The sequence below is a fragment of the Nycticebus coucang genome, chromosome 6 (genome assembly GCF_027406575.1).
Source record: "Nycticebus coucang isolate mNycCou1 chromosome 6, mNycCou1.pri, whole genome shotgun sequence".
Lineage (NCBI taxonomy): Eukaryota > Metazoa > Chordata > Mammalia > Primates > Lorisidae > Nycticebus > Nycticebus coucang.
In genome coordinates this window covers 92391916-92412153 of record NC_069785.1, presented here as the reverse complement: position 1 = coordinate 92412153, position 20238 = coordinate 92391916, and the positions used below count along the sequence as shown (strand labels likewise).

Below are 20238 nucleotides of genomic sequence, written 5' to 3'. Positions count from 1 at the left end.
CAACTTGCCACACGAAGCTCATCTCTGCTTCCGGGCTGGCCTGGGCTGGCCTTATCTCTCCTCGGAGCTCTTCCTTCCAGTCCCTCTGCCAGGAATGCTCCCGCAGGTCCCCACACGGCCCCTGCCTCATCCTCTTCCAGACTTCCCACAGGTGCTGCCTCTGCTCTGGGGACCCCGTTCTCCTTGTTTTCCTAGAATTTATGGTAACTTATACCTTTATATCTCAGTCATTGTTTTCCATTTCTTCTCTGCCTGGCCATCCCAATATGTAAGCTTGCTTGCTGTGAGCACAGGACTGGACTGCGGCCTCAGCACTGTGGTCCTCACTGGGTATTTGCCAGCAGAGCAGATCTCAGAAGGCAGAACCACTGGCCCCAGCCGCTGCGGAAGCTTCCCCGGCAGCATGCTGACACGTACAGCAAGGAGGTGAACTCGCTTTTCCTTAAGATGCTTCTCTCACCCTGGCCCTCCGATTTCTCCATATGGATTCATGTGACTCAATAATCTAATTAACGTTCTAAGAAATTATTTTTTTTCTACCTAAATCAGCCAGTCTCTGTTGTTTGCAAACAAGAAACCTGGCCAGTGCTCACTCTCTGCCTAACTGGAGGACCCTCTGGAAGGGAAACACGTGAAGCTCAATCTCGTACTCCCAAGAGTTGGTGTGTAAATGGCACAAAATGAGAATTCAATCAGTATAAGATGATCAATAACTATTATTCTAATATGAACAACCAAATAGACCAACATTAAATACTACTGAAAACACAAAACTTAGAAATTAAATAGGTTAACTCTGATTTTTTTGGGGGGGAAGGGGGTTGGTTAGTTGTTTTTTGGCAATCATTAAAGAATAGAAAAAAGGTACTAAATATCTAATAAAAAAAGAGAAATAATATAAACAGAGATATTGAGCTATATAAGGTTACATAATAGACTAAGATAATACATTTATAGTTACATAAATCTCTCACAAATAGCAAATCAGTTATAAAATAATCTCAAATTTTACTCATGACAATCTTTTTATAAAATAAATGCTATTGATGACAGCAGCTATTCAATGGGAAGTATTTACAGCTCAGTTTAGACCTTTTACGAATATGGTGGGGGGGGGGCGGTCACAGTGTATGTCCCACTGAAAATGGCTCAAAGAGATCACGCCAGTGAAACTCTATGCTGGGGCTCTGTTCTTCCCAGAGGCCAGTCATAGAAACTGCAGCCCTGTTCCCCAAAGGCATCCATAAACCTAATATTCCCTCCACCATTCTGTGTAAAAACTGGTCCTACAGGAATTATCTGACCATGAGACCCACTCCCAGAGAGGGTGGACCCTGACCAGCTGTGCTGAGCAGCCAAGCAGTACCTGGACAGGCAGGCCTGGCGGGATTCCCCACTCACTCTGTGAGCATCACATCAGACCCTTTCTGTCCAGTCATATTTCTGCACAGCTGTCCATACTTTGTCGAGCCTAAGCATAAAAACAGACAGTTTTCCTGTTTTCAATTTATACACCTCTACTCCTAGGGCACTATGAAAATTTTGAGACAAATGGTGTTCTGGTCCATTATTTCACTTTCAAGAAGCACAGTCAACAGGGTCCTTTCTTAGTCACCCTCAGATGATCAGGGTTGCTGGGAGCGCTTCAATTGTTTGAACAAACTTCATTTGGTTCTTGACTTTTGTGTATCTCAAAACTTTTGTATCAACCCTTCATATTAATCTGCATCATTTCAGTGATTTTCTGCGATCCTTCAGAAGTTCAGGGGGTTCCCCTCAGCCCCTACCCAAGCATACACACATATACACAGCACGCACACAGACATACATAAACAATACGTCCAGTTAAAACACAACTCAAGAACAAGCACTGCTCTGGATCCTGATGTTGTAACTTCTACTTTTTGTTTATTGTATTTTATTATTTTCCCACTTGCAAGATGCCTGACATGGAAAAAGGCACGTGAAAATATTAACTGAATAAAAGCTGAGTGTAGCAGAATAATGTGGGAAATATTTTAAGACACAACTGGTTCCATATTTAATACTTCTTCTTATACATATGCAAATTATTTTAGCTTTTCTTCTAAAAAATTACAAGAGCTACAAATTGCCTAAGACAGTGGGTTAGCTAAACAGAAGTGGTAAAGGTGATGTTAACAGTAAGATGAGTTTCTTACCAGATTAAAGCTAGAAATGAAACTCATCTATGTTGCCATCAAACCGACGGCACCACCCTGCAGGCTGTGCACACTCAACTAGGCGTTACACTGGACACTGTCACATGCTCCACATCTGATGACACAGCTCTCAGGAGATCGGACAGTGAAGTCTCATTGCAGTGTTGAGTGTGTAAACTGACAAATATTCCGGCTGACCAGAAATATTTTGTGCAATATCAGTTTCCACACTCTTCAATGATTTTAATGAATTTTTTAGGAGATTTAAGTACAGCATTATCATGAAAAAATAACAATGAAATAATTGTTTTATGAAATTGTAGTCCATAATGGTAATACCAAATGAAATTCAGAAGTCACAAAATGACTAGAATGATTAGAGACTAACAAAAAAATAATATAAGGCAACCTTTGAACTGTAAAATAAGTAGGAAAAAAATTGCCACAACTCAATATTACCACCATAAAAATCAGAAATACAAGTATATATTAATGCTCAAGAGTCTGAGTTCAGGAGTGCAACTGCAGATTTAAGTATCTTTTGGCAAGTCACAACTTCAGTTTTCACGTCTCTAAAATAATTCAAGTACATGTTCTTAAATGTAGCTTTAAATTCTTATGTTCTTTCCATGTACGACAAAATCTTACATTCTTTCACTGCATTTACAGATCTCACATGCTATGCTTAGATGGCATGTAAACCATGGAGACATTCCTGATTGCTGACATGTGAGGCAGGCTCTGGGTGTCGTGAGGGACACGGAGGTAAGTTACCTGCCCACTTCACTACACATTTTGATAGCTGTGGAACTGTAACTGCTACAGCCAAAAGGAGAGAAAAATCCCACTGTGGGCAGCTCAGAGATGGGTGGGAATGAAAGCTGCCACAGAGTTCCAGTGATTAAAAAAAAAAAAAAGAATGCATTCCAAGCAGAAAAAAATACAACGAGCAAAATCAGAAAGAGATGTCAGTGCATGGAATCAGATGATTATTTGGCAGGATAAAGCAGGTGAAATGGAAACTCTGAAACTGAATAGCCGGGCATCATGGCGAGCACCTGTAGTCCCAGCTACTTGGGAGGCTGAGGCAGGAGAATCGCCTAAGCCCAGGAGTTGAAGGTTGCTGTGAGCTGTGTGATGCCACGGCACTCTACCAAGGGCAATAAAGTGAAACTCTGTCTCTACAAAAAAAAAAAATTAGCATGAAGGCGAATTTGTTGCAAAGAGAAATTAGCAATAAAGTAATAGGTCTGTGTTCCAGAACTGAAGGGCAAAAAGGAGGAAAGTTGTATTGATCTGAATACATTATGTATTTAGAAGTATGTCAGCTGAGCTAGATCCGTCCCTGTTAGATAGGAAGGAAGGACAGATTTGAACTTTTAAAATATTAAATAGCTATAAAGAAGTAGGAAGCATTTTAAATGTAACCAAAATTTATCAAGAAAACACTGCCAAATAAGTCATAACTAACAACATGTAGCACTATCCAAAAATATCTAGTAAGGTAATGATATATAATTTTTCTTAATGTCACTCAGATAGAGCCAAAATTAAAACACATTATTTTTAAATTGAGTGTTATAGGAAAATATGTTAAGACAAAAAAGACATAATGCTCTCTATTCAAGACCTAGTGATATTATGTATTTTTTCCCAAAAACATTCATGTCATTTGGGCAAGAATTATTCTCTACAAAAGAATTAAGCATTTATTTTGACTTTTTTTTATGAACTACACTATAGCATATTCAAATAACTGTAGCACTTTAGAGAAAATTTCTTTACAGAAGAATTTAAGCTCATAAACATAGAAGGAACTTTAGAAAAAATAGCATCAAACAATAACTACTTTGAAATGATGGGGACGTCTGCTGGCTGCCATTGTGTGAACGCACTGTTCACTCACTCAAGTGGCAGGTCACCTGCCTCCAGATGTGCTGCAACATGAAGTTTACAGCACTCCTCACCAAGTATTCCTCACAAAAACAAATCAAGCTGGATTCAATGAAATATTCAGAGATAAATTCCAATTAACCGGAAACACAGGGAGAGAAGTTTGAAAATTTTCACAACACTCTTTTAAAGTGTACAATATTGCTTGGACAACTATGACAATTGTGCCTTGGCTGGACTGTGGGCTTTCTGGATAGATGTGGAAGCTGCAATGGAACTTGTGCCGAGTTCATGGCATTCTTTAAATGCTGTATTAAGGAATTTGTGTTTCATTCTCAGGCCAGCATTTTCCAAAACATTCTGGGATACCTACATAAATGGAGGAGCGTGTATTCCTTTTACAAATAAGTTTGGGAAATCTACTTCTAACTGAATATTAACAGTATTGCTCATTAGCTCGCTACTATTGAGATTTAGCACAGCATTTTCACAACTTACAGAATATCTTCTTTTTCTTTTTTTGGAAAAAGTATTTTGTTATCATCCTATAAACTTCTAACTGAATATTAACAGTGTTGCTCATTAGCTCGCTACTATTGTGATTTAGCACAGCATTTTCACAACTTACAGAATATCTTCTTTTTCTTTTTTTTGGAAAAAGTATTTTGTTATCATCCTATAAGAAACAAATCTAGAAAACATCCTATAGAAAGACATACCCAAGAATCTCAGAAAGTGTGGTATCTTGCTTTGACCAGCATTTTCAGAAGATAATTTTAGCAGCAGTGAATTGATGAGGTAAGATGGGAGAGAAAAAGGAATAGCCCAGGTGTGAGATGATAAGACGTGTCTGAATTCAGGCCATGCCATGGGGTACGGGTGGAAACTGAGAGGCATAGTGAATACCAACGGAGACCCACCACACGGATTCTTTAACTCGGGAGAACAGGATGCTGGCAGTGCCTCTGCTGTAGGAGAAAGCGGCTGACGTTGTAGAGGAAGACACCCAGGGTAGCCGCACAAACATCTCTGATCAAAGAATTCCCTCGACTTTCACAGGTTCTTATGTAAAATTCTGACTTTCCATGGACAAAATACTAAGCAAATAGTAAGAAATGACTCCCACCCATGGATCTTTAATTCTTTTTTTTCCCCCCTTCTAAACTGAAGTCACCCCCTGGTTCTACTTACCCACAAGGCCTATAGGTGAACACAATGTAACTCTCCTCATCACTCCTCTCGATGAATGTCACGCAAGTGTGCTTCTCCCAGTGCCGCATGGCCTGCTTGAACATGGCTCGCTGGCTGCCTGGAAAACATGTGTGGCATTAACAGAACACCAGCACCCCCAGAGGACTGCTTCCTGCTGGGTTCTCTGCCCTGTCGCTAGGCAGTTCAGCACACCACCCCTATCATCAGCCAAAGAATACCAGTTCACAGTACCAGGAATGAGTCACCATGAGGAATGCACACTCACTTCATAATCAGAAGGTGAAAGCTCGCTATCTCTACAAATATGTGTTTACAAGGCTCTATGTATGGGACATACTTTCTTCCTGTCAGTTGAAGAGAGATCAGCCTCTAGATTTAATGGGCACATTCAAAACGCAGTTCAGACTCTCAGAACGCAAGACTGAAGATACTTTTTCATTTTCAAAGACATTCTAAACTAATAACCTAGGTTAATGCAGTAATTCTCCAAGATTGGTTTAATACTGTTTTCTATATTAATATTCTATAAAAATACACACTTAATCTATATAATGGTTTTCATTGCTTTATCACAACAAGACACTCTGGGAGTATCTTACCAGTGAAGTTGCCCCCGATGATGTAAGGAATAACACCTCCGGGCCATATCCGCTCTGTCCTGGATGTGGCTGCTCTGGGAACACGGTTTTTCTCATTTTGCCCTGAGAATTTTAGAGGTACTTTTCCCTTAACTGTGTTGTTTTGCTCCAACCCTGCAGTGACATTTAAAACATTCTGTGAAACAGAAGTTCTTGGTCAGGGAATCATTTACCTCTTAAAGGACAAAAGTTGAAATGTCTTATTTTACATATTTGTATAAATATGCCTGAAGTCAAAATGCATTAAAGGAAAACTTTGGTTATGTTACATGTTTGAATAAAAGCATTAAAATGTTTAAGTGTTTCATGTCAAAATCCTATTTCTTAATGCTCTGTGAGTGAGTTTTGGTGACTTTCCATACAATAGCCGAAAGCAGATAGAAGTCAGGTGTGCTTACAGGCCACAGAAAACTTGTTTTATGTTTTCTAACTCACTAGCTGACAACCAATTCTCCACCCGATGATAACACAGATATTGTTTAATACAGTCCTGTGATATTCAAGACTCTTCCTACTCTTGCTAACTCCCTAACCATTTAAATCAGAATTGATACCCTGCAGTACAGCCTAAAATCTTGACTATGACATTATGCAGATAAAGCAAATAACTAAAGACAGGTATGGTCTTGGTCACCTAGGGCAGTGGGCTATCTCATCTCCATCCCAACTTCTTCTCAACTCACATCAAGGAAATGGCAAGATTTAGGGGTCACACAGGCAACATGAACACATTCCAGGGTTTTTTTGTTTGTTTTTGAGACAGAGTCTCACTGTGTTACCTTAGGTAGAATGCCGAAGCGTAATTGCTCACAGAAATCTCAAATTCCGTGGGTTGAAGCAGTCTTCTTGCCTCAGCCTCCCCAGTCGCTGGAACTACAGGCGCCCACCAAAACACCCAGCTAATTTTTCCTATCTTTAGTGGAGATGGGGGTCTCACTCTTACTTAGGCTGGTCTCAAACTCCTGAGCTCAAGAGATCCTCCCGCCTCAGCCTCCCAAAGTGTTGGGACTATAGGCGTGAGCCACTGCACCTGGCCAATAAATGCATTCTGCTCTGGAGCACTTTCCAAGTCTAGAGCTTTTTACTTTTCTTGGTGACCTATCACAGCATTTTTGTTACTGTTTTAGTTTTTCCTAAATGTTCATGAGTATTCTTTCTTATTCATCTATCACTGTCAAAACAAATATGTTACCACTAGTATTTACTTAGGCACGACAAATATTATTATTAAATGTAGGTCCCTTGTACCTGTGTCCCTAACAGGTATATCTATCTTTTCAATATCCTAAAGCAAAGCATCTTTGCTTGGAAAATTATCCCTTGAAAGCATGTATGTTGAGTAATTAGTAATACATTAACTTAAGAAATATTAACGTCTGAGCTATGAATAGGGGCATTTTAAGAAAACCTCTAAACAACTACAAATAGTTGTTAATAAATTCCAAACATAAATATTAAGTAATTATGAAACCAGAGGCAGTTTTTCTGGATGTTTATATAGATACATGTGTGGTACATATACATATACAATAATTTTTGAATGGTCAAAAATATTCTAACTACTTTTAATCTAATAAATCAGTTTGTTGATTTAAGTGGATTTTATTTCAAAACAAATGACTGTAATATTTTTTCGTTTGATTAAAACTGATGTAGCTCTGGGCTTTAAAAAATACCTCAGTATGATACCCAATTAAACACCTCACACACTTTTTCTAATAAGGATAATCTTAAAGTAAGTTAAAGGAACATTTCTAATTGTCCCAAATTAAATTTTAAAAGATCTGTATTAAATACGGGCTAATACAATACAAATTTCTCAGCATATCCTTTAAATACTTTGCATCATAAAGGCACACTGATTTTAACAAACCAAACTGCTATGAGTATAATATTTACAGTACATCAAGTCAAGCATCTGTAACTTTAAATTGATATACCAGAGCCAATTCTTCTTATCCTGTCTATAAGTTGGTAGAGAGCTCCTTGTTTCTTTGACATACCATGGTCCCCAAGTCCACCTTAAAGAATAAAAGAAAACAAGTCAGTTAAAGTCTATTAAAATTCTTCAAATAAATAATGGTAATAAGTTTATATTGATTTCTCTTTGGACATTTTTTAATGTGGTCTTCAAGCATTTTAAAGTTGTGAATATCCATGAATCTTTGAAAGGATAAAAATTCTATCACAACTTATGTTGGTAACCAAAAAGTAAGGGGTGGGGGAGAATCAGAGAGCAATCTAAATGACTTTATTTGGACATTATGACAACTGAATCATGTATTGATAATCTGAAACATCTGTCTTCACTGTGACCTTGACATCACACAGTGTTACACAGAATGACAGCAAGTTGTTTTGCCCCGTTGACTGCATTCCAGCTATTTTCCCAATGCAAATGGAATATTTTCAGAAGCCGAATCGGCAAATGGAAATAAAAACATCAGCAAAGCAAATGTGTAGTACAAGTTTTGCGCCAAAGCTTTCATCAATTTTGTAAACTTCTTAAAAGCATGCCATGTTTCACGAGAGATTCAACTCAATTTGGGAAATTAGTTTCCCTGATTTATAAAAACCAATAACACATAATTAGAAAAAAGCCACAAGATAAAACTCCAAATAAATGTTCAGCCACAAAATATATTTCTGTTACACTATGTAATTTGAAAAGTTTATAAAAATAGAGCATAAAGAATTTTAAGCTCAAAAGAAACAGCAAAGAATAGGCATAAGGGAGTTATGTCTTCTTGCGATTCTACCAGCACAGGCCAGCAAAGGTAGAGTCCTGCCGTAAGTGGGAAAGCAGAACATTTGGCAGAAATTCAAGCCTCCTGATTCTCATGCCAGGGCTTTTATGAAATTCTGCTCCTAATTCTGGCCCCTATTTTCTTTATTTTCCTTGAATATTTTTAGACAGTAAGAGAGTGGTTTCATTTTTTTTCATGTGCAAGCGTGAGTGATTATAAATTGGTTTCACAGTAGTACTGAGTACATTGGATATTTTTTTTCCAAAATAAATAAATAAAAAGAAAGTGGTATCGTTGACCAAGCAACCAATTTAACAACTAATGACATCAAAACCAGTGGTAACATCGTACCACTGAGAATGTCTAACAGTTCTTAGAGTCTCTTTGAGCTAAAGCAATGAAAAAGAAATCCATGAAAACAGCAAACTATTCTCAGATCACTTGACCTTTTTCTTTACAATATCTATTTTCCCTTTAAAATACTGAAATTTAATTACCTAGACTAAACCTAAAAAGAAAAAAAACTGTAATGAAATCTATTGCCATATAAGCCTCTTAAAAGAAAAATCAAGTTAAGTCCTTATAAGGCAAGTAAGTGAAAATGCTTGTTCACTGACTAATAATCTGCTTAATTATTTGCATTACATAGCCACATTTTTGCTGTTCATCTTGAGAAAAATTTTTGAAATTTTTTTCATTGAACATTTTAGAAAGATGAGGTAATACATAAACATGTTCATTCCTAAGCATTTACAAAAACATTTTTAAAGTATGGCATTTATGTGCATAAATGACCATTAGGTAACAAACATATTTACGTTAAACAGGCCAGAAACACACAAAAATAGATTTACAAGGTGCCAAATTACGAAAAAAAAAAAAGACATGACTTTTTAATATTAAGATAGCTTAAAGATAATAATAAATTAGTAAATATGAATTTGGGAAAACAATTTTTCTAAACTACCAAAGGCAAAATATTTTTAATAATATTGTTAGCAACTTTGAATAATTTTACAGCAACTGCAATAAAATTCTGTGTAGGTATTTCATTAGAATAGATTAAAAAAGGGGAAAGTGACTATTTCTCACATTTTATAACGCAATGAAAATATACAAATTAAATATTTATGGGAAAGATTATACATTTTGAAGTTAGGAAATGAGAAATACAGTTAAATTAGTAAAAACAGATTAACAAGAAAGGTAAGAGTAAGAAAAATATATAATATACTTTTACACTGTTTGAAATTCAACTGAATACTGCAAGTTAGTACTGAATGTTCAAATGTGTGCCTTTTACATAAAAATTTAGAATAAATGTTTTTATTATTAACTGTATAATCTGTCTTATTCTATATATCTGAAATGACATTTTTCTTCTGGTATTACTATCTCAGAGTTTAATAGAAAATGAAATGACAAATTTAAATAATAGCATTAATTTTAAATCACAGAAAATGAACGCCTTCAAATGCGGAAGGGAGGTTAAGAGAAAAAGGCCTAAGTAAAGCTTGAAGCTAATGAAAATTTTAATAAAAGCTGAAAACCCAAGTTAAAATAAATCTAAGGTTTTTGAGTTACATACTGTTCTACGCTCATGATACAGTGTCCTCACAATGGGGTCACGTGAGGCAGCGATCAGAGGGGCTGCCTGGGAACATGCTCCACTGAACGAGCAATACGTGGTCACACTGTGAAGCACCACCTTCCCCTTATTTTGGTACGTGCTTCAAAAGACACTGTCACTGTATGTAACAAAGCCAAAGCACGCCATTTTAAAATGGTATGTGCTATTATTGTATAAATTCCTTAGGTTTTGGGCGGCGCCTGTGGCTCAGTGGGTAGGGCACCAGTCCCACATACCAACAATGGAGGGTCTGAACCCAGCCCCGGCCAAACTGCAACAAAAAAATAGCTGGGCATTGTGGCGGGCGCCTGTAGACCCAGACTCTCCTGTACACAAGAGAGTCACCTAAGCTCAGGAGTTGTAGGTTGCTGTGAGCTGTGAGGCCACTGCACTCTACTGAGGGTGACAAAGTGAGACTCTGTCTCTTAAAAAAAAAAAAAGATCCTTAGATTTTATCTTACATACTTCTTATTTTAAATTAATTTCTTAGATGTAATAATGGTATTTTGATTACATAGAATCATAGAAAGTGCACGCTAAACTACCTATTATTAACATGCTATGTTTTCAGCAATTCATTTCAAAATGCTGTTCTATACACATACTTTTGCACATATGCACACACAGCAAATAATTGGTAATTAGCTACAAGTGTTCTTTGCACTATCCTTCAATTTTGTCATATGTTTGAAATCGGTCATAATAAAAAGTTGCAAAAAAGGTAAATTGGGCAAAGAGATAATGTTTCCAGTAAAAAGCCTTCAGTCTAAAATGTATAATACATTTTCCTAGATACCAGAAAGGAACTACATATTTTATTTTCCATGCAAAAGAAAAATAAAAATAGCAAAAAGGGGAAAGGCACTGAAATAAAAAAGTATGACATCAATTGAATTTTTTAACTATAACTAAAAAAGAAAATTTTATCTTTCTAACCTTCCAATTTTTCTCCAAAATAATACATAGTAAACATTTTACCAAGAAAAGGTAAAGAATTTAAGTTTTAATAAAAAGTATTTTAAAGTGAGAACTGAAATTATTTTTTAAATATTTCAAAACGATTAAAATTGAAATAAATTGCCTTCTGGGGTTTTCATAAAAATTTTACAGGTTGATAAATATAGATACATACATAAATTTTTCTAAATAAGTTCCAATATAGTTACACTAAGAGTAATTTACATTTTGCAACTCAATATGCAAATGGTAAGCGATTGAATTTAATGTCCAAGAGTATAAAATTTGGCCTTTATCAGGACTGATTTCTGCTTCTGACTTGGCCACTTGCAGACTATGTGACAATAAAAAAGCTATGTAACTTTCCACCCTTCAATTTCTTCCCTTTTAAATCACAACAGTATTAGTACCAACCCTCATGGGGTTGTTATGAGAATTCAAAGTTAAAAAGACTAAAGCACTTTAGCCAGGCTGATGCATAGAAAACTCTATAAATGTCTGTTAAATTAATTAACAAAATGAAAGCTGTGACTAAAACCTCAATTTTTTTTTTCTTTTTATTGTCGGGGATTCATTGAGTGTACAATAAGCCAGGTTATACTGATTGCAATCGTTAGGTAAAGTCCCTCTTGCAATCATGTCTTGCCCCCATAAAGTGTGACACACACCAAGGCCCTAAAACCTCAATTTTTAAACACATTCATTTGTGTTCATAAAATCAGAGTTGATCAGTGGGATATGTAAAGGGATTCAAAGATTACAGATGAGAGTATATTTTCTCCAAAATGAATACAAAATTAATCCAATAATTGACTGTACCTGTGGTATGTCCAAGGTTTCCAAAGGGGTTCTGCGTAAGGTCAATTGTCCTATCTATTTGAAAGATATTTAAGTCTTCATCATCTAAGGCAATATCACCCCAAAATACAGCTAAAAAAAGAAAAGTTGAATTAAAATGCAAAGCATTTCAGAGTGAAATCAATGCAAACAAAACTAATTAGAAAAACATGGCTAAAAGAACCCAACTGTGGCTGGAATAGAGACAGATATTTTAAGAAGTGCCATAATGCATGGACCTGCGACAGTGTAAATACTACTTACCTGTGGAAGGGCATGGCCCCATTTTTCTCTTGATGTTTATGGGGAAAAAGAATAGTAGTTTTCTCGAATAAGATGGTCACTGATTTATGGGTGGGGAGGTTCTAAAGTCAGACAAATAAGTAATCATAAGCTGATCTGCAAATATGTGAAAATATGATGACAATGGCTGCATTTTCTGTGCATGTGACCAGCTGAAGGTCTTCCCGGCAGGGAGGAGGGGAGGAAACACCAACTAAACGGTATGCTATTATCATTTTATAATATGCAATCAAGACAAAAGACATTGTGCTATTACAGCGTTCATCACACTTCTTACAGTTTATAACGCATTTTCCCTAAAAGATGGCACTGCACCTGAGTCCCCACAGGATAGATGCATAACTGCCAAGTAATACATAAGTCAACACTTACTTAGGCCAACAACTTGATGCCAGGCCTTTGGTCTTTAATGACATATCAGACACGGTCCACAATTTCAGGAGTCCACATCATTAACCTGGAAGCATTCTGCCTCTATCTTCTATACCCAATGTTTTATGCTAGTTAATAAAGCTCTATGTACCTTTCTCTGTTAAGGTTGGAAATCTGCATTAGTATAATAATAAAATGGCCTCCTTATTAATTTGAGTCTAAAATAGACAAACTACTTATGGATTTCAGCATCATAAAGAATAAGTTAATAAAAATAGCTAATTTATAACATTTAAACTTCACTCTGAAAAGCTATGCAGTGCTTTAAGCTCTGAACAAAGGTTTATCTTGTAAAACTATTCACCCAGTTTAGTTCCCTCATGCAAAACTGAGGTGAGGTAAGAAAGAATTACATTTATATACAATCCAGAAATGAAGAAAATATAAATTATTTCAAGTAGCTTATCAGTTCAACCTATGGAAAAATCTTTTATTACTATTAGATTTTTCTCTCCTATCCCTCTCTTCTGTCCTTTTTCCAATGGAAAGGCAGCATATAGAAGTAAAGAGATGCTTACTTTCTTTCACTATCTTAGAAACAAAGTTGTGAAGGATCTATGGAACCATCTACAGCACCAGCTAAGAGGTTGGCTTTGACACCTGAAATTGAATCCAGATTCTAATCAGCTTCCTACACATGCAATGGAGCAAACTGACACACCAGAGTCCCTGAAGTCAGACACCCTGAAAGCAGAATGGCCTACATAAATTAAATATTGTACTGGTGACAGTCTTGCTGGTTTTCATAAAAATAAAATTTTATATTTTTGCAAAATTTTAAGGTAAATCCAAGTCTATTAGTTCTTTAAAACTTCCACCATGTGTGTTTACCACGCAAATAGTTGTGGGCAGAGACTGGCAGAGACTCTGAGCCTGTCTCTTCCTTTCTTTAGTGCTGTGGAGACGAAGACACTGCTTCCCTAACTCACAGAGAACATGGTTAAAATGTGACTCTGATTCAGGAGGTTTGGAGAGTAGCTTCAGATGCTACATTTTTAACAATCTGCCCATCACTACAAATGATGATCTCTGTCATCATCTTTATTAGTATTAATATTTTCCTGCAAGAATAAATTCTCACTCTTATTTCAGTCAGCTGGTTGACTTGAAAACCAAGGCACTCAACCCAGCAAAATGTAGTCTGTCGGCACCGCATTTTAAATGAAAGCAGGATGGGCACAATAAAACTCAAATATGTTTTATATTTTTATTTTCTTATAATGGCTTTTCACAGGCAGTAGGATTCCTGTCTTGATGGATTATATCAAACACAGATCAGCAGTCCAAGGACAGATCACTTCACAGAAGCAAAAACATTACTTCTGGGGAGAAGGAAAAGTACAAGGCCCGATATTTAAAAGGAGACAAAACCGTTCTGGAGTACATAAACCCATTTTATTTATCGTTATTTCTTCTAAACAAATAGCTTCAGAACAGTTTGGCAGTTCTGAATATGCCATAAATTGCTTTAAGAGAAAACCAAATATTCCTCTGAAAGTAAGCAATATGGAGCAACTAAGCCAATTCATCTATGCACACGCTTGAGGCACAGTAGGCCATATACATCTTTACATGGTATTATCAACCAAAAAAAAATTAGACATTTTAGAATTTTCAACCTATTGCCTACTGCAGGGTTTCCTTCTTTATTTTGCACACTTTTTTTTTTTTTTTTTGAGATAGAGTCTCATTATGTCCCCCTCAGTAGGGTGCTGTGGCTCACAGCAACCTCAAACTCTTGGGCTAAGCAATTCTCTTGCCTCAGCCTCCCAAGTAGCTGGGACTACAGGTGCCTGCCACAACGCCTGGCTATTATTTTGTTGTAGTTGTGTTTCTTGTTTAGCAGGCCCGGCTGCATTCGAATCTGCCAGCCCCGATGTATGTGGCTGGCGCACTAACCACTGAGCAATGGGCACCTATTTTGCGCACATTTTGAAGTTCCCTTAAGTCATCTTCTATTAAATCTAAATATCTTATTTCTATATACTAAAATATTTTACTTATGCATTGGTATAGCAAGGTGGACCAGATAATTTATATTAACACGTAGTTAGATTTTGCATTATAATCTAACATATATGTGATATTCAAGTACAAAGAAATGTATGAAATTCTCAAATCTACTTTGCAATTTTGTTTTTCTTTCTATGTGGTATTTTCTATCTGTTTTGCATCAAAAGACAAAAGTTGGAGGGAAACAGTTTTAAGAGTATGAATTACCAGTCATTTGACCCATACAATCAATTGAGGTTAGTGAGATCAGAACTAAAAGTAATATGGGAAACTGGTTATAGAGGACAGTAATAGGGAAACACTCATTTGCAATTAGAATATTTACTATTTGTTTGGAATTCTGCATGAATTCCAATGGTCACAAAGGGGGTTGGAAAGAACCAACAGGCCAAAATTAAATGTCAGGAAGAAAAATGTTTAAACTGCATGGAAAACCGCAGGTTTTGTTTTTCTCCTAAAGGTTATTTGCCTTCAATTTACTACAAAAAAAAATTTTTTTATTTAAACAGAGACTAAAAAAGAGTGCTTTTATTGCAGTATGCAAAGTAAGTGCACTTCATAAAATAACATATGGTGAGAATAAGGGATGAGAGACTGGGAATCCCTATACCCTGACTTTAAAAGATGTCTCTTCCACCCGTTTTCTAATTACCAGTGAACTTACTTTTAGCCTTGGTATCTGAAGCTGGGGTCCAGCCATCAGTTTGATGAAGGCCTCAAATTTTTGATTTCTGAAAAACTGTGTGCTGAAATACATATGAGTCGATTTACACTAACACCATTTATTTTTTGAGACAGAATCTCACTTTGTCACCCTCTGTAGAGTGTGGTGACGTCACAGCTCACAGCAACCTCCAACTCTTGGGCTCAAGCTATTCTCCAGCCTCAGCCTCCCCAGTAGCTGGGACTATAGGTGCCCGCCACAACGTCCGGCTATTTTTAGAGACAGTCTCGCTCTGGCTCAGACTGGTCTCCAACTCCTGAGCTCAGGCGATTCCCCCGCCTGGGCCTCCCAGAGTGCTGGGGTTACAGGCCTGAGCCACCACACCCAGCCCTAGCACCACACATTTTTGTGGAGAGCAGGCCACAGCAGATCACCAAAAGGGACCACACAAACCAAAGAACCACTACCTTTGCCAATGGGAACGCCTTTCAGTCCACTCAGAAGAAAATACTGGCCAAGTAAAGACTCAAGAAAACTAATATATTTGCTTGAACTAAGATGTTGGATAGCTGGCTTCTGCTAAGAGCGCGCAGGGACAGACCAGATGATCTCGCAAGAGCTGGCTCCTGCTGAGAGCGCAGTGACAGACCAGATGATCTCGCGAGAGCTGGCTCCTGCTGAGCACACCCTGTGACAGACCAGAAGATGATCTCCTGAGAGCTGGCTCCTGTTGTGACCACGCTGTGACAGACCAGATGAATTCACCATAGCTGGTGCCTGTTAAGAGGATGCTGTGACAGACCAGAAGATGATCTCGCAAGAGCTGGCTCCCACTGTGCGCACCCTGTGACAGACCAGAACATGATCTTATGAGAGCTGGCTCCTGTTGAGACCACGCTGTGACAGACCAAATGATATCACCATAGCTGGCGCCTGTTAAGAGAATGCTGTGACAGACCAGAAGATGATCTCGCAAGACCTGGCTCCAGCTGAGCGCACCCTGTGAGAGACCAGAAAATGATCTCGCGAGAGCCGGCTCCGGCGGAGAGCACGCTGTGACAAGACCAGAAGATGATCTCCGGAGCTGTGGGCAGAAAGCCTTTCCAGAACCCCATCTCCCAGCCGGCCCAGGAAGTCTCTCCCCTGCTTCCATGTCTTGACTGTGCTTCAGTAACAGGCCAACACACAGGACCTCATAACATGTTTCCAGTCATCTGATTCCTCAATCTAATTTTGAAAATACAACAGAAAGCTTGTATTTCTTGCCTGTAAATTCTCGGTGCTAGGTACTTACCCCAAAATGTACATTGTGGGGAACAACAATGTGAATGAGAATATACGGTGAACTGGAGTGTAAGTTGAGTGTAACAAAAATGAGTGTAGATCTGCTGCACACCTGACAAATTGCCTTAGGACCTTGACACTCGACGCCCGTCTGTGACCATCACACAGAATGAGCACGTCCATGCTGCTCTAAAAAAAAAACCATTAAAAGGCAGCCTTTCTTTTTAATTCCGGTGTAGTATACTAGTAGATGCAGTTATGGGAAATGTGCCCCCTTCTCTATTATTTTTTATTAAATCATAACTTTGTACATTGATGCATTTATGGGGTTCAGGGTACTGCTTCCATATACAATGTGAAATGTTTACATTGAACTAAGTAACACACCCGTCACAATTATACTCATTTCTTAATAGTTTTGAAATGTACCATTGCATCATGCACATTAGGTGAGGTCCCCCCAAATACCCTCTCTCCTCTCATATCCCCCCTCTCCTCCTCCCTTGTATTTGTGCCCCCTTCTCCAAACACCACACTGACAGGGCTGAGCTGGAAGATCAGTTATCTAGACATCTATGGGATTTGGAAGGACAGTTCAAAGATTCAACAACAGTCGGGATCATTTGCTCATTACACTTTTCCCATATACAGTGGAGCTTTCTGCTTTTATTGATATCGGATTTAGGGAGGAAGAGTGATGTCATGTGAAGGTCTGAGAGCCACTCTGACTGCTAGGCCTTTAGGCGTAATGAAAATTTCCTCAGACAGGGCAGCAGTGAAGGCGTGAAAGTCAACTATTTTCACATGACTGACAAACACTGACCAAACTCCCAAGGAAAAGTGAGATTTGACAAAAGTTCTAATACATATATTTTAGACAATGTTACACTACTTGAAAAAAGAATTATTTTCTTGTGGCATTTCATACTCACAGAATAAATTGTCCCCCCAAAATGGCACGCATGAAAGTTATAAATTCCAAGTTTAATAAATAATTATCTAAAATTTTAAAAGCTCTCTTGGCAGGCACTTATAGTCCCAGCTACTCAGGAGGCTGAGGCATAAGAATCGCTTGAGCTCAAGAGTTGGAGGTTGCTGTGAGCTGTGACGCCACAGCACTCTACCCAGGGTGTCAGCTTGAGACTCTGTCTCAAAAAAAAAAAAAATTTTTTTTTAAATCTCTGGATACAATACAAAAATAAATTAAAATGTATTTTATGTGAACTCTCAGAAACACTCAAAAAAAATGACAAGAGATTTTTTCATGTAGTATGTTGTTTGTAAATTTCTAATAATAAAAACAAAATATTTACAGTCCCATTATCTTAGTTATTCAAAAGAAAATATCCCCTTCAATTATTTATTCAAAATATTTTATACTTTCTTCCCAAAACCTGCATTTCCACTTCTACCATATACTACCACAGAAACTCAATGAAATCATCTTATCTGCACTTAGAAAGTGTGCTCAGTGAAGTACCAACCATGAGTTCAGTAAAACTGTTTACTCATCCTTTTCTTGTACACTCCACCAGAAGGAGTATCTAGGAAAATGACTTTTACCTGATCACTTTGAAACAAGACATCTTTATCTAGCAAGAAGAGATTTTTTGGAGGGCAGCAGGAATACAATATACAAAAGCTAGACTCTGGATAATCAATTATGGGGAAAAAATAAAATGTACAAACATATTGCAAATTTTGAATTTCCCTCAAGGAATACAGAACTCCTGCTTAAGTTAACATGGTCTTTCTTAATTATTTATTAAATCACGAAATCTAATATAATCTCAAGAATGGGTGAAAAGCCAATGTATTCAATACTAATATGAAACCTACATATAAACAAATGCATGCCCACACAAATGACAAAACACAAATATAGTCTAGCAAGGGGTTGGGAGAGGAGGAAGAAGGGCAGGTGGAGGAAAGAAGGCAATTAAGGGTGTTCAGCACACCCCTGAATGAAGGGCTCAACTACAAGTTGAACTTTACCTTAGAATTGAAAACAAGGTAACCTAAACATTTTTATCTTCATATTAATTTGAAATGAAAAAAACAAATATAATTGTCAATACAAAATCAGAAGTTAAATCTGAAATCCCAAACAAATATATACATATACAGATACAGATACAGCCTGCTAAAGCATGGAATATTTCTTCTTCAGAACATGGAGACATTTGATAATAAAGACATTTTTCATGATATAAATTAGGCTGAAGATGAATCTAGATTAAGCAATCCATTCTGAACATAAAATACAAGTTGTCTTTTTCAAACCTTTTTAAAAATCTTTTTTTTTTTTTTTTTTTTTTTTAAGACAGAGTGACAAGCTGTCACCCTTGGTAGAGTGCCCTGGCATCATATCTCACAGCAACCTCCAACTCAGGCTCAAGCGATTCTCCTTCAGGTTTTTTCCTATTTTTAGTAGAGACAGGGTCTCGCTTTTGCTCAGGCTAGTCTTGAACTTGTGAGCTCAAGCAATCCACCCACCTCTGCCTCCCAGAGTGCTAGGATTACAGGCATATAAAAATCTTTTAATGTAACTTTACATTTGGATGTGATCAAATGCTAAATTTCCATATAAACATACATTTCTATTTAGGTCAGAAAGCAAAATTTTTCCCATAACAAAAGATCCATTGAAATACCAAATCAATCTGCATTTATAGCCCACAATGCCTCTGGGTAGGATTTCTCAGGACATTTTTAAAATATTACCCATACCACAAACATTCATTTTTTGAACTCTTTGTCTCAAAAGAAAAAACACTGACAGAAAAGTACTTTGATCCAGAAACATAAAAATAAATACTGAAACTTTTTTGTATGTGGCCTAATATTTTCTCTCATGATCTTTATGAAAATAAATTATTGCAGTTCACAAGTTTTGACAAACTGCCATTGTTATGCTGTTCAAATATTACATATAGTAATAATAAACCACCAGTGCAATGTGGTTTATTTATATTTCCCACGTCACGCGTCTTGTAAGGACAGTGCACACATTTATTTTCTCTTTCCTTATGCCTGTAATTGTTTACGTTTGTGGCCAGTGTAGGACTAAACCTTGATACTTCATTTTTGAATTAAATTTCTTTATTTTCTAAATATTGATACTAGTTGTTGGGATAAATCTTGATTCTTTCTGGAAGTAAGAGTGTTTATGTAAATTTGCTCTTTTTCATATTTTAGCTATGTTTTAACCACTGGCTGGTCAACTCATCACACAAACAGAAGACTTTTTCTTCCACTTTTCCTCATTTTTATTTACTCTAATTTTATGATAGGTCAGGAGAAATTGCTGTGTTCCACCCTTTCTGGTTATTACGATCTTTGTAAAAGATTTCCGTTTGGGCACAAGTCAAGACCAGAGTCCTTCTTCTCAGGTCAGCATCTCCCACAGCACAGCCATAAAACACCAAGTGCTCAGAAATAAAATTTC

At 37.1% G+C, this 20238-nt stretch overlaps 1 protein-coding gene across 1 annotated transcript in view; it reads right to left on the bottom strand.

The window, feature by feature from the left end:
- The window catches only part of TLL1 (tolloid like 1), a 255849-nt gene that overhangs the window by 117678 nt on the left and 117933 nt on the right, over positions 1-20238 (bottom strand). Inside the window, 4 exon segments of the mRNA XM_053595813.1 lie at positions 5265-5382; positions 5885-6037; positions 7864-7944; positions 12077-12187. Of these exon segments, the coding sequence (XP_053451788.1) occupies positions 5265-5382; positions 5885-6037; positions 7864-7944; positions 12077-12187 (463 nt within the window).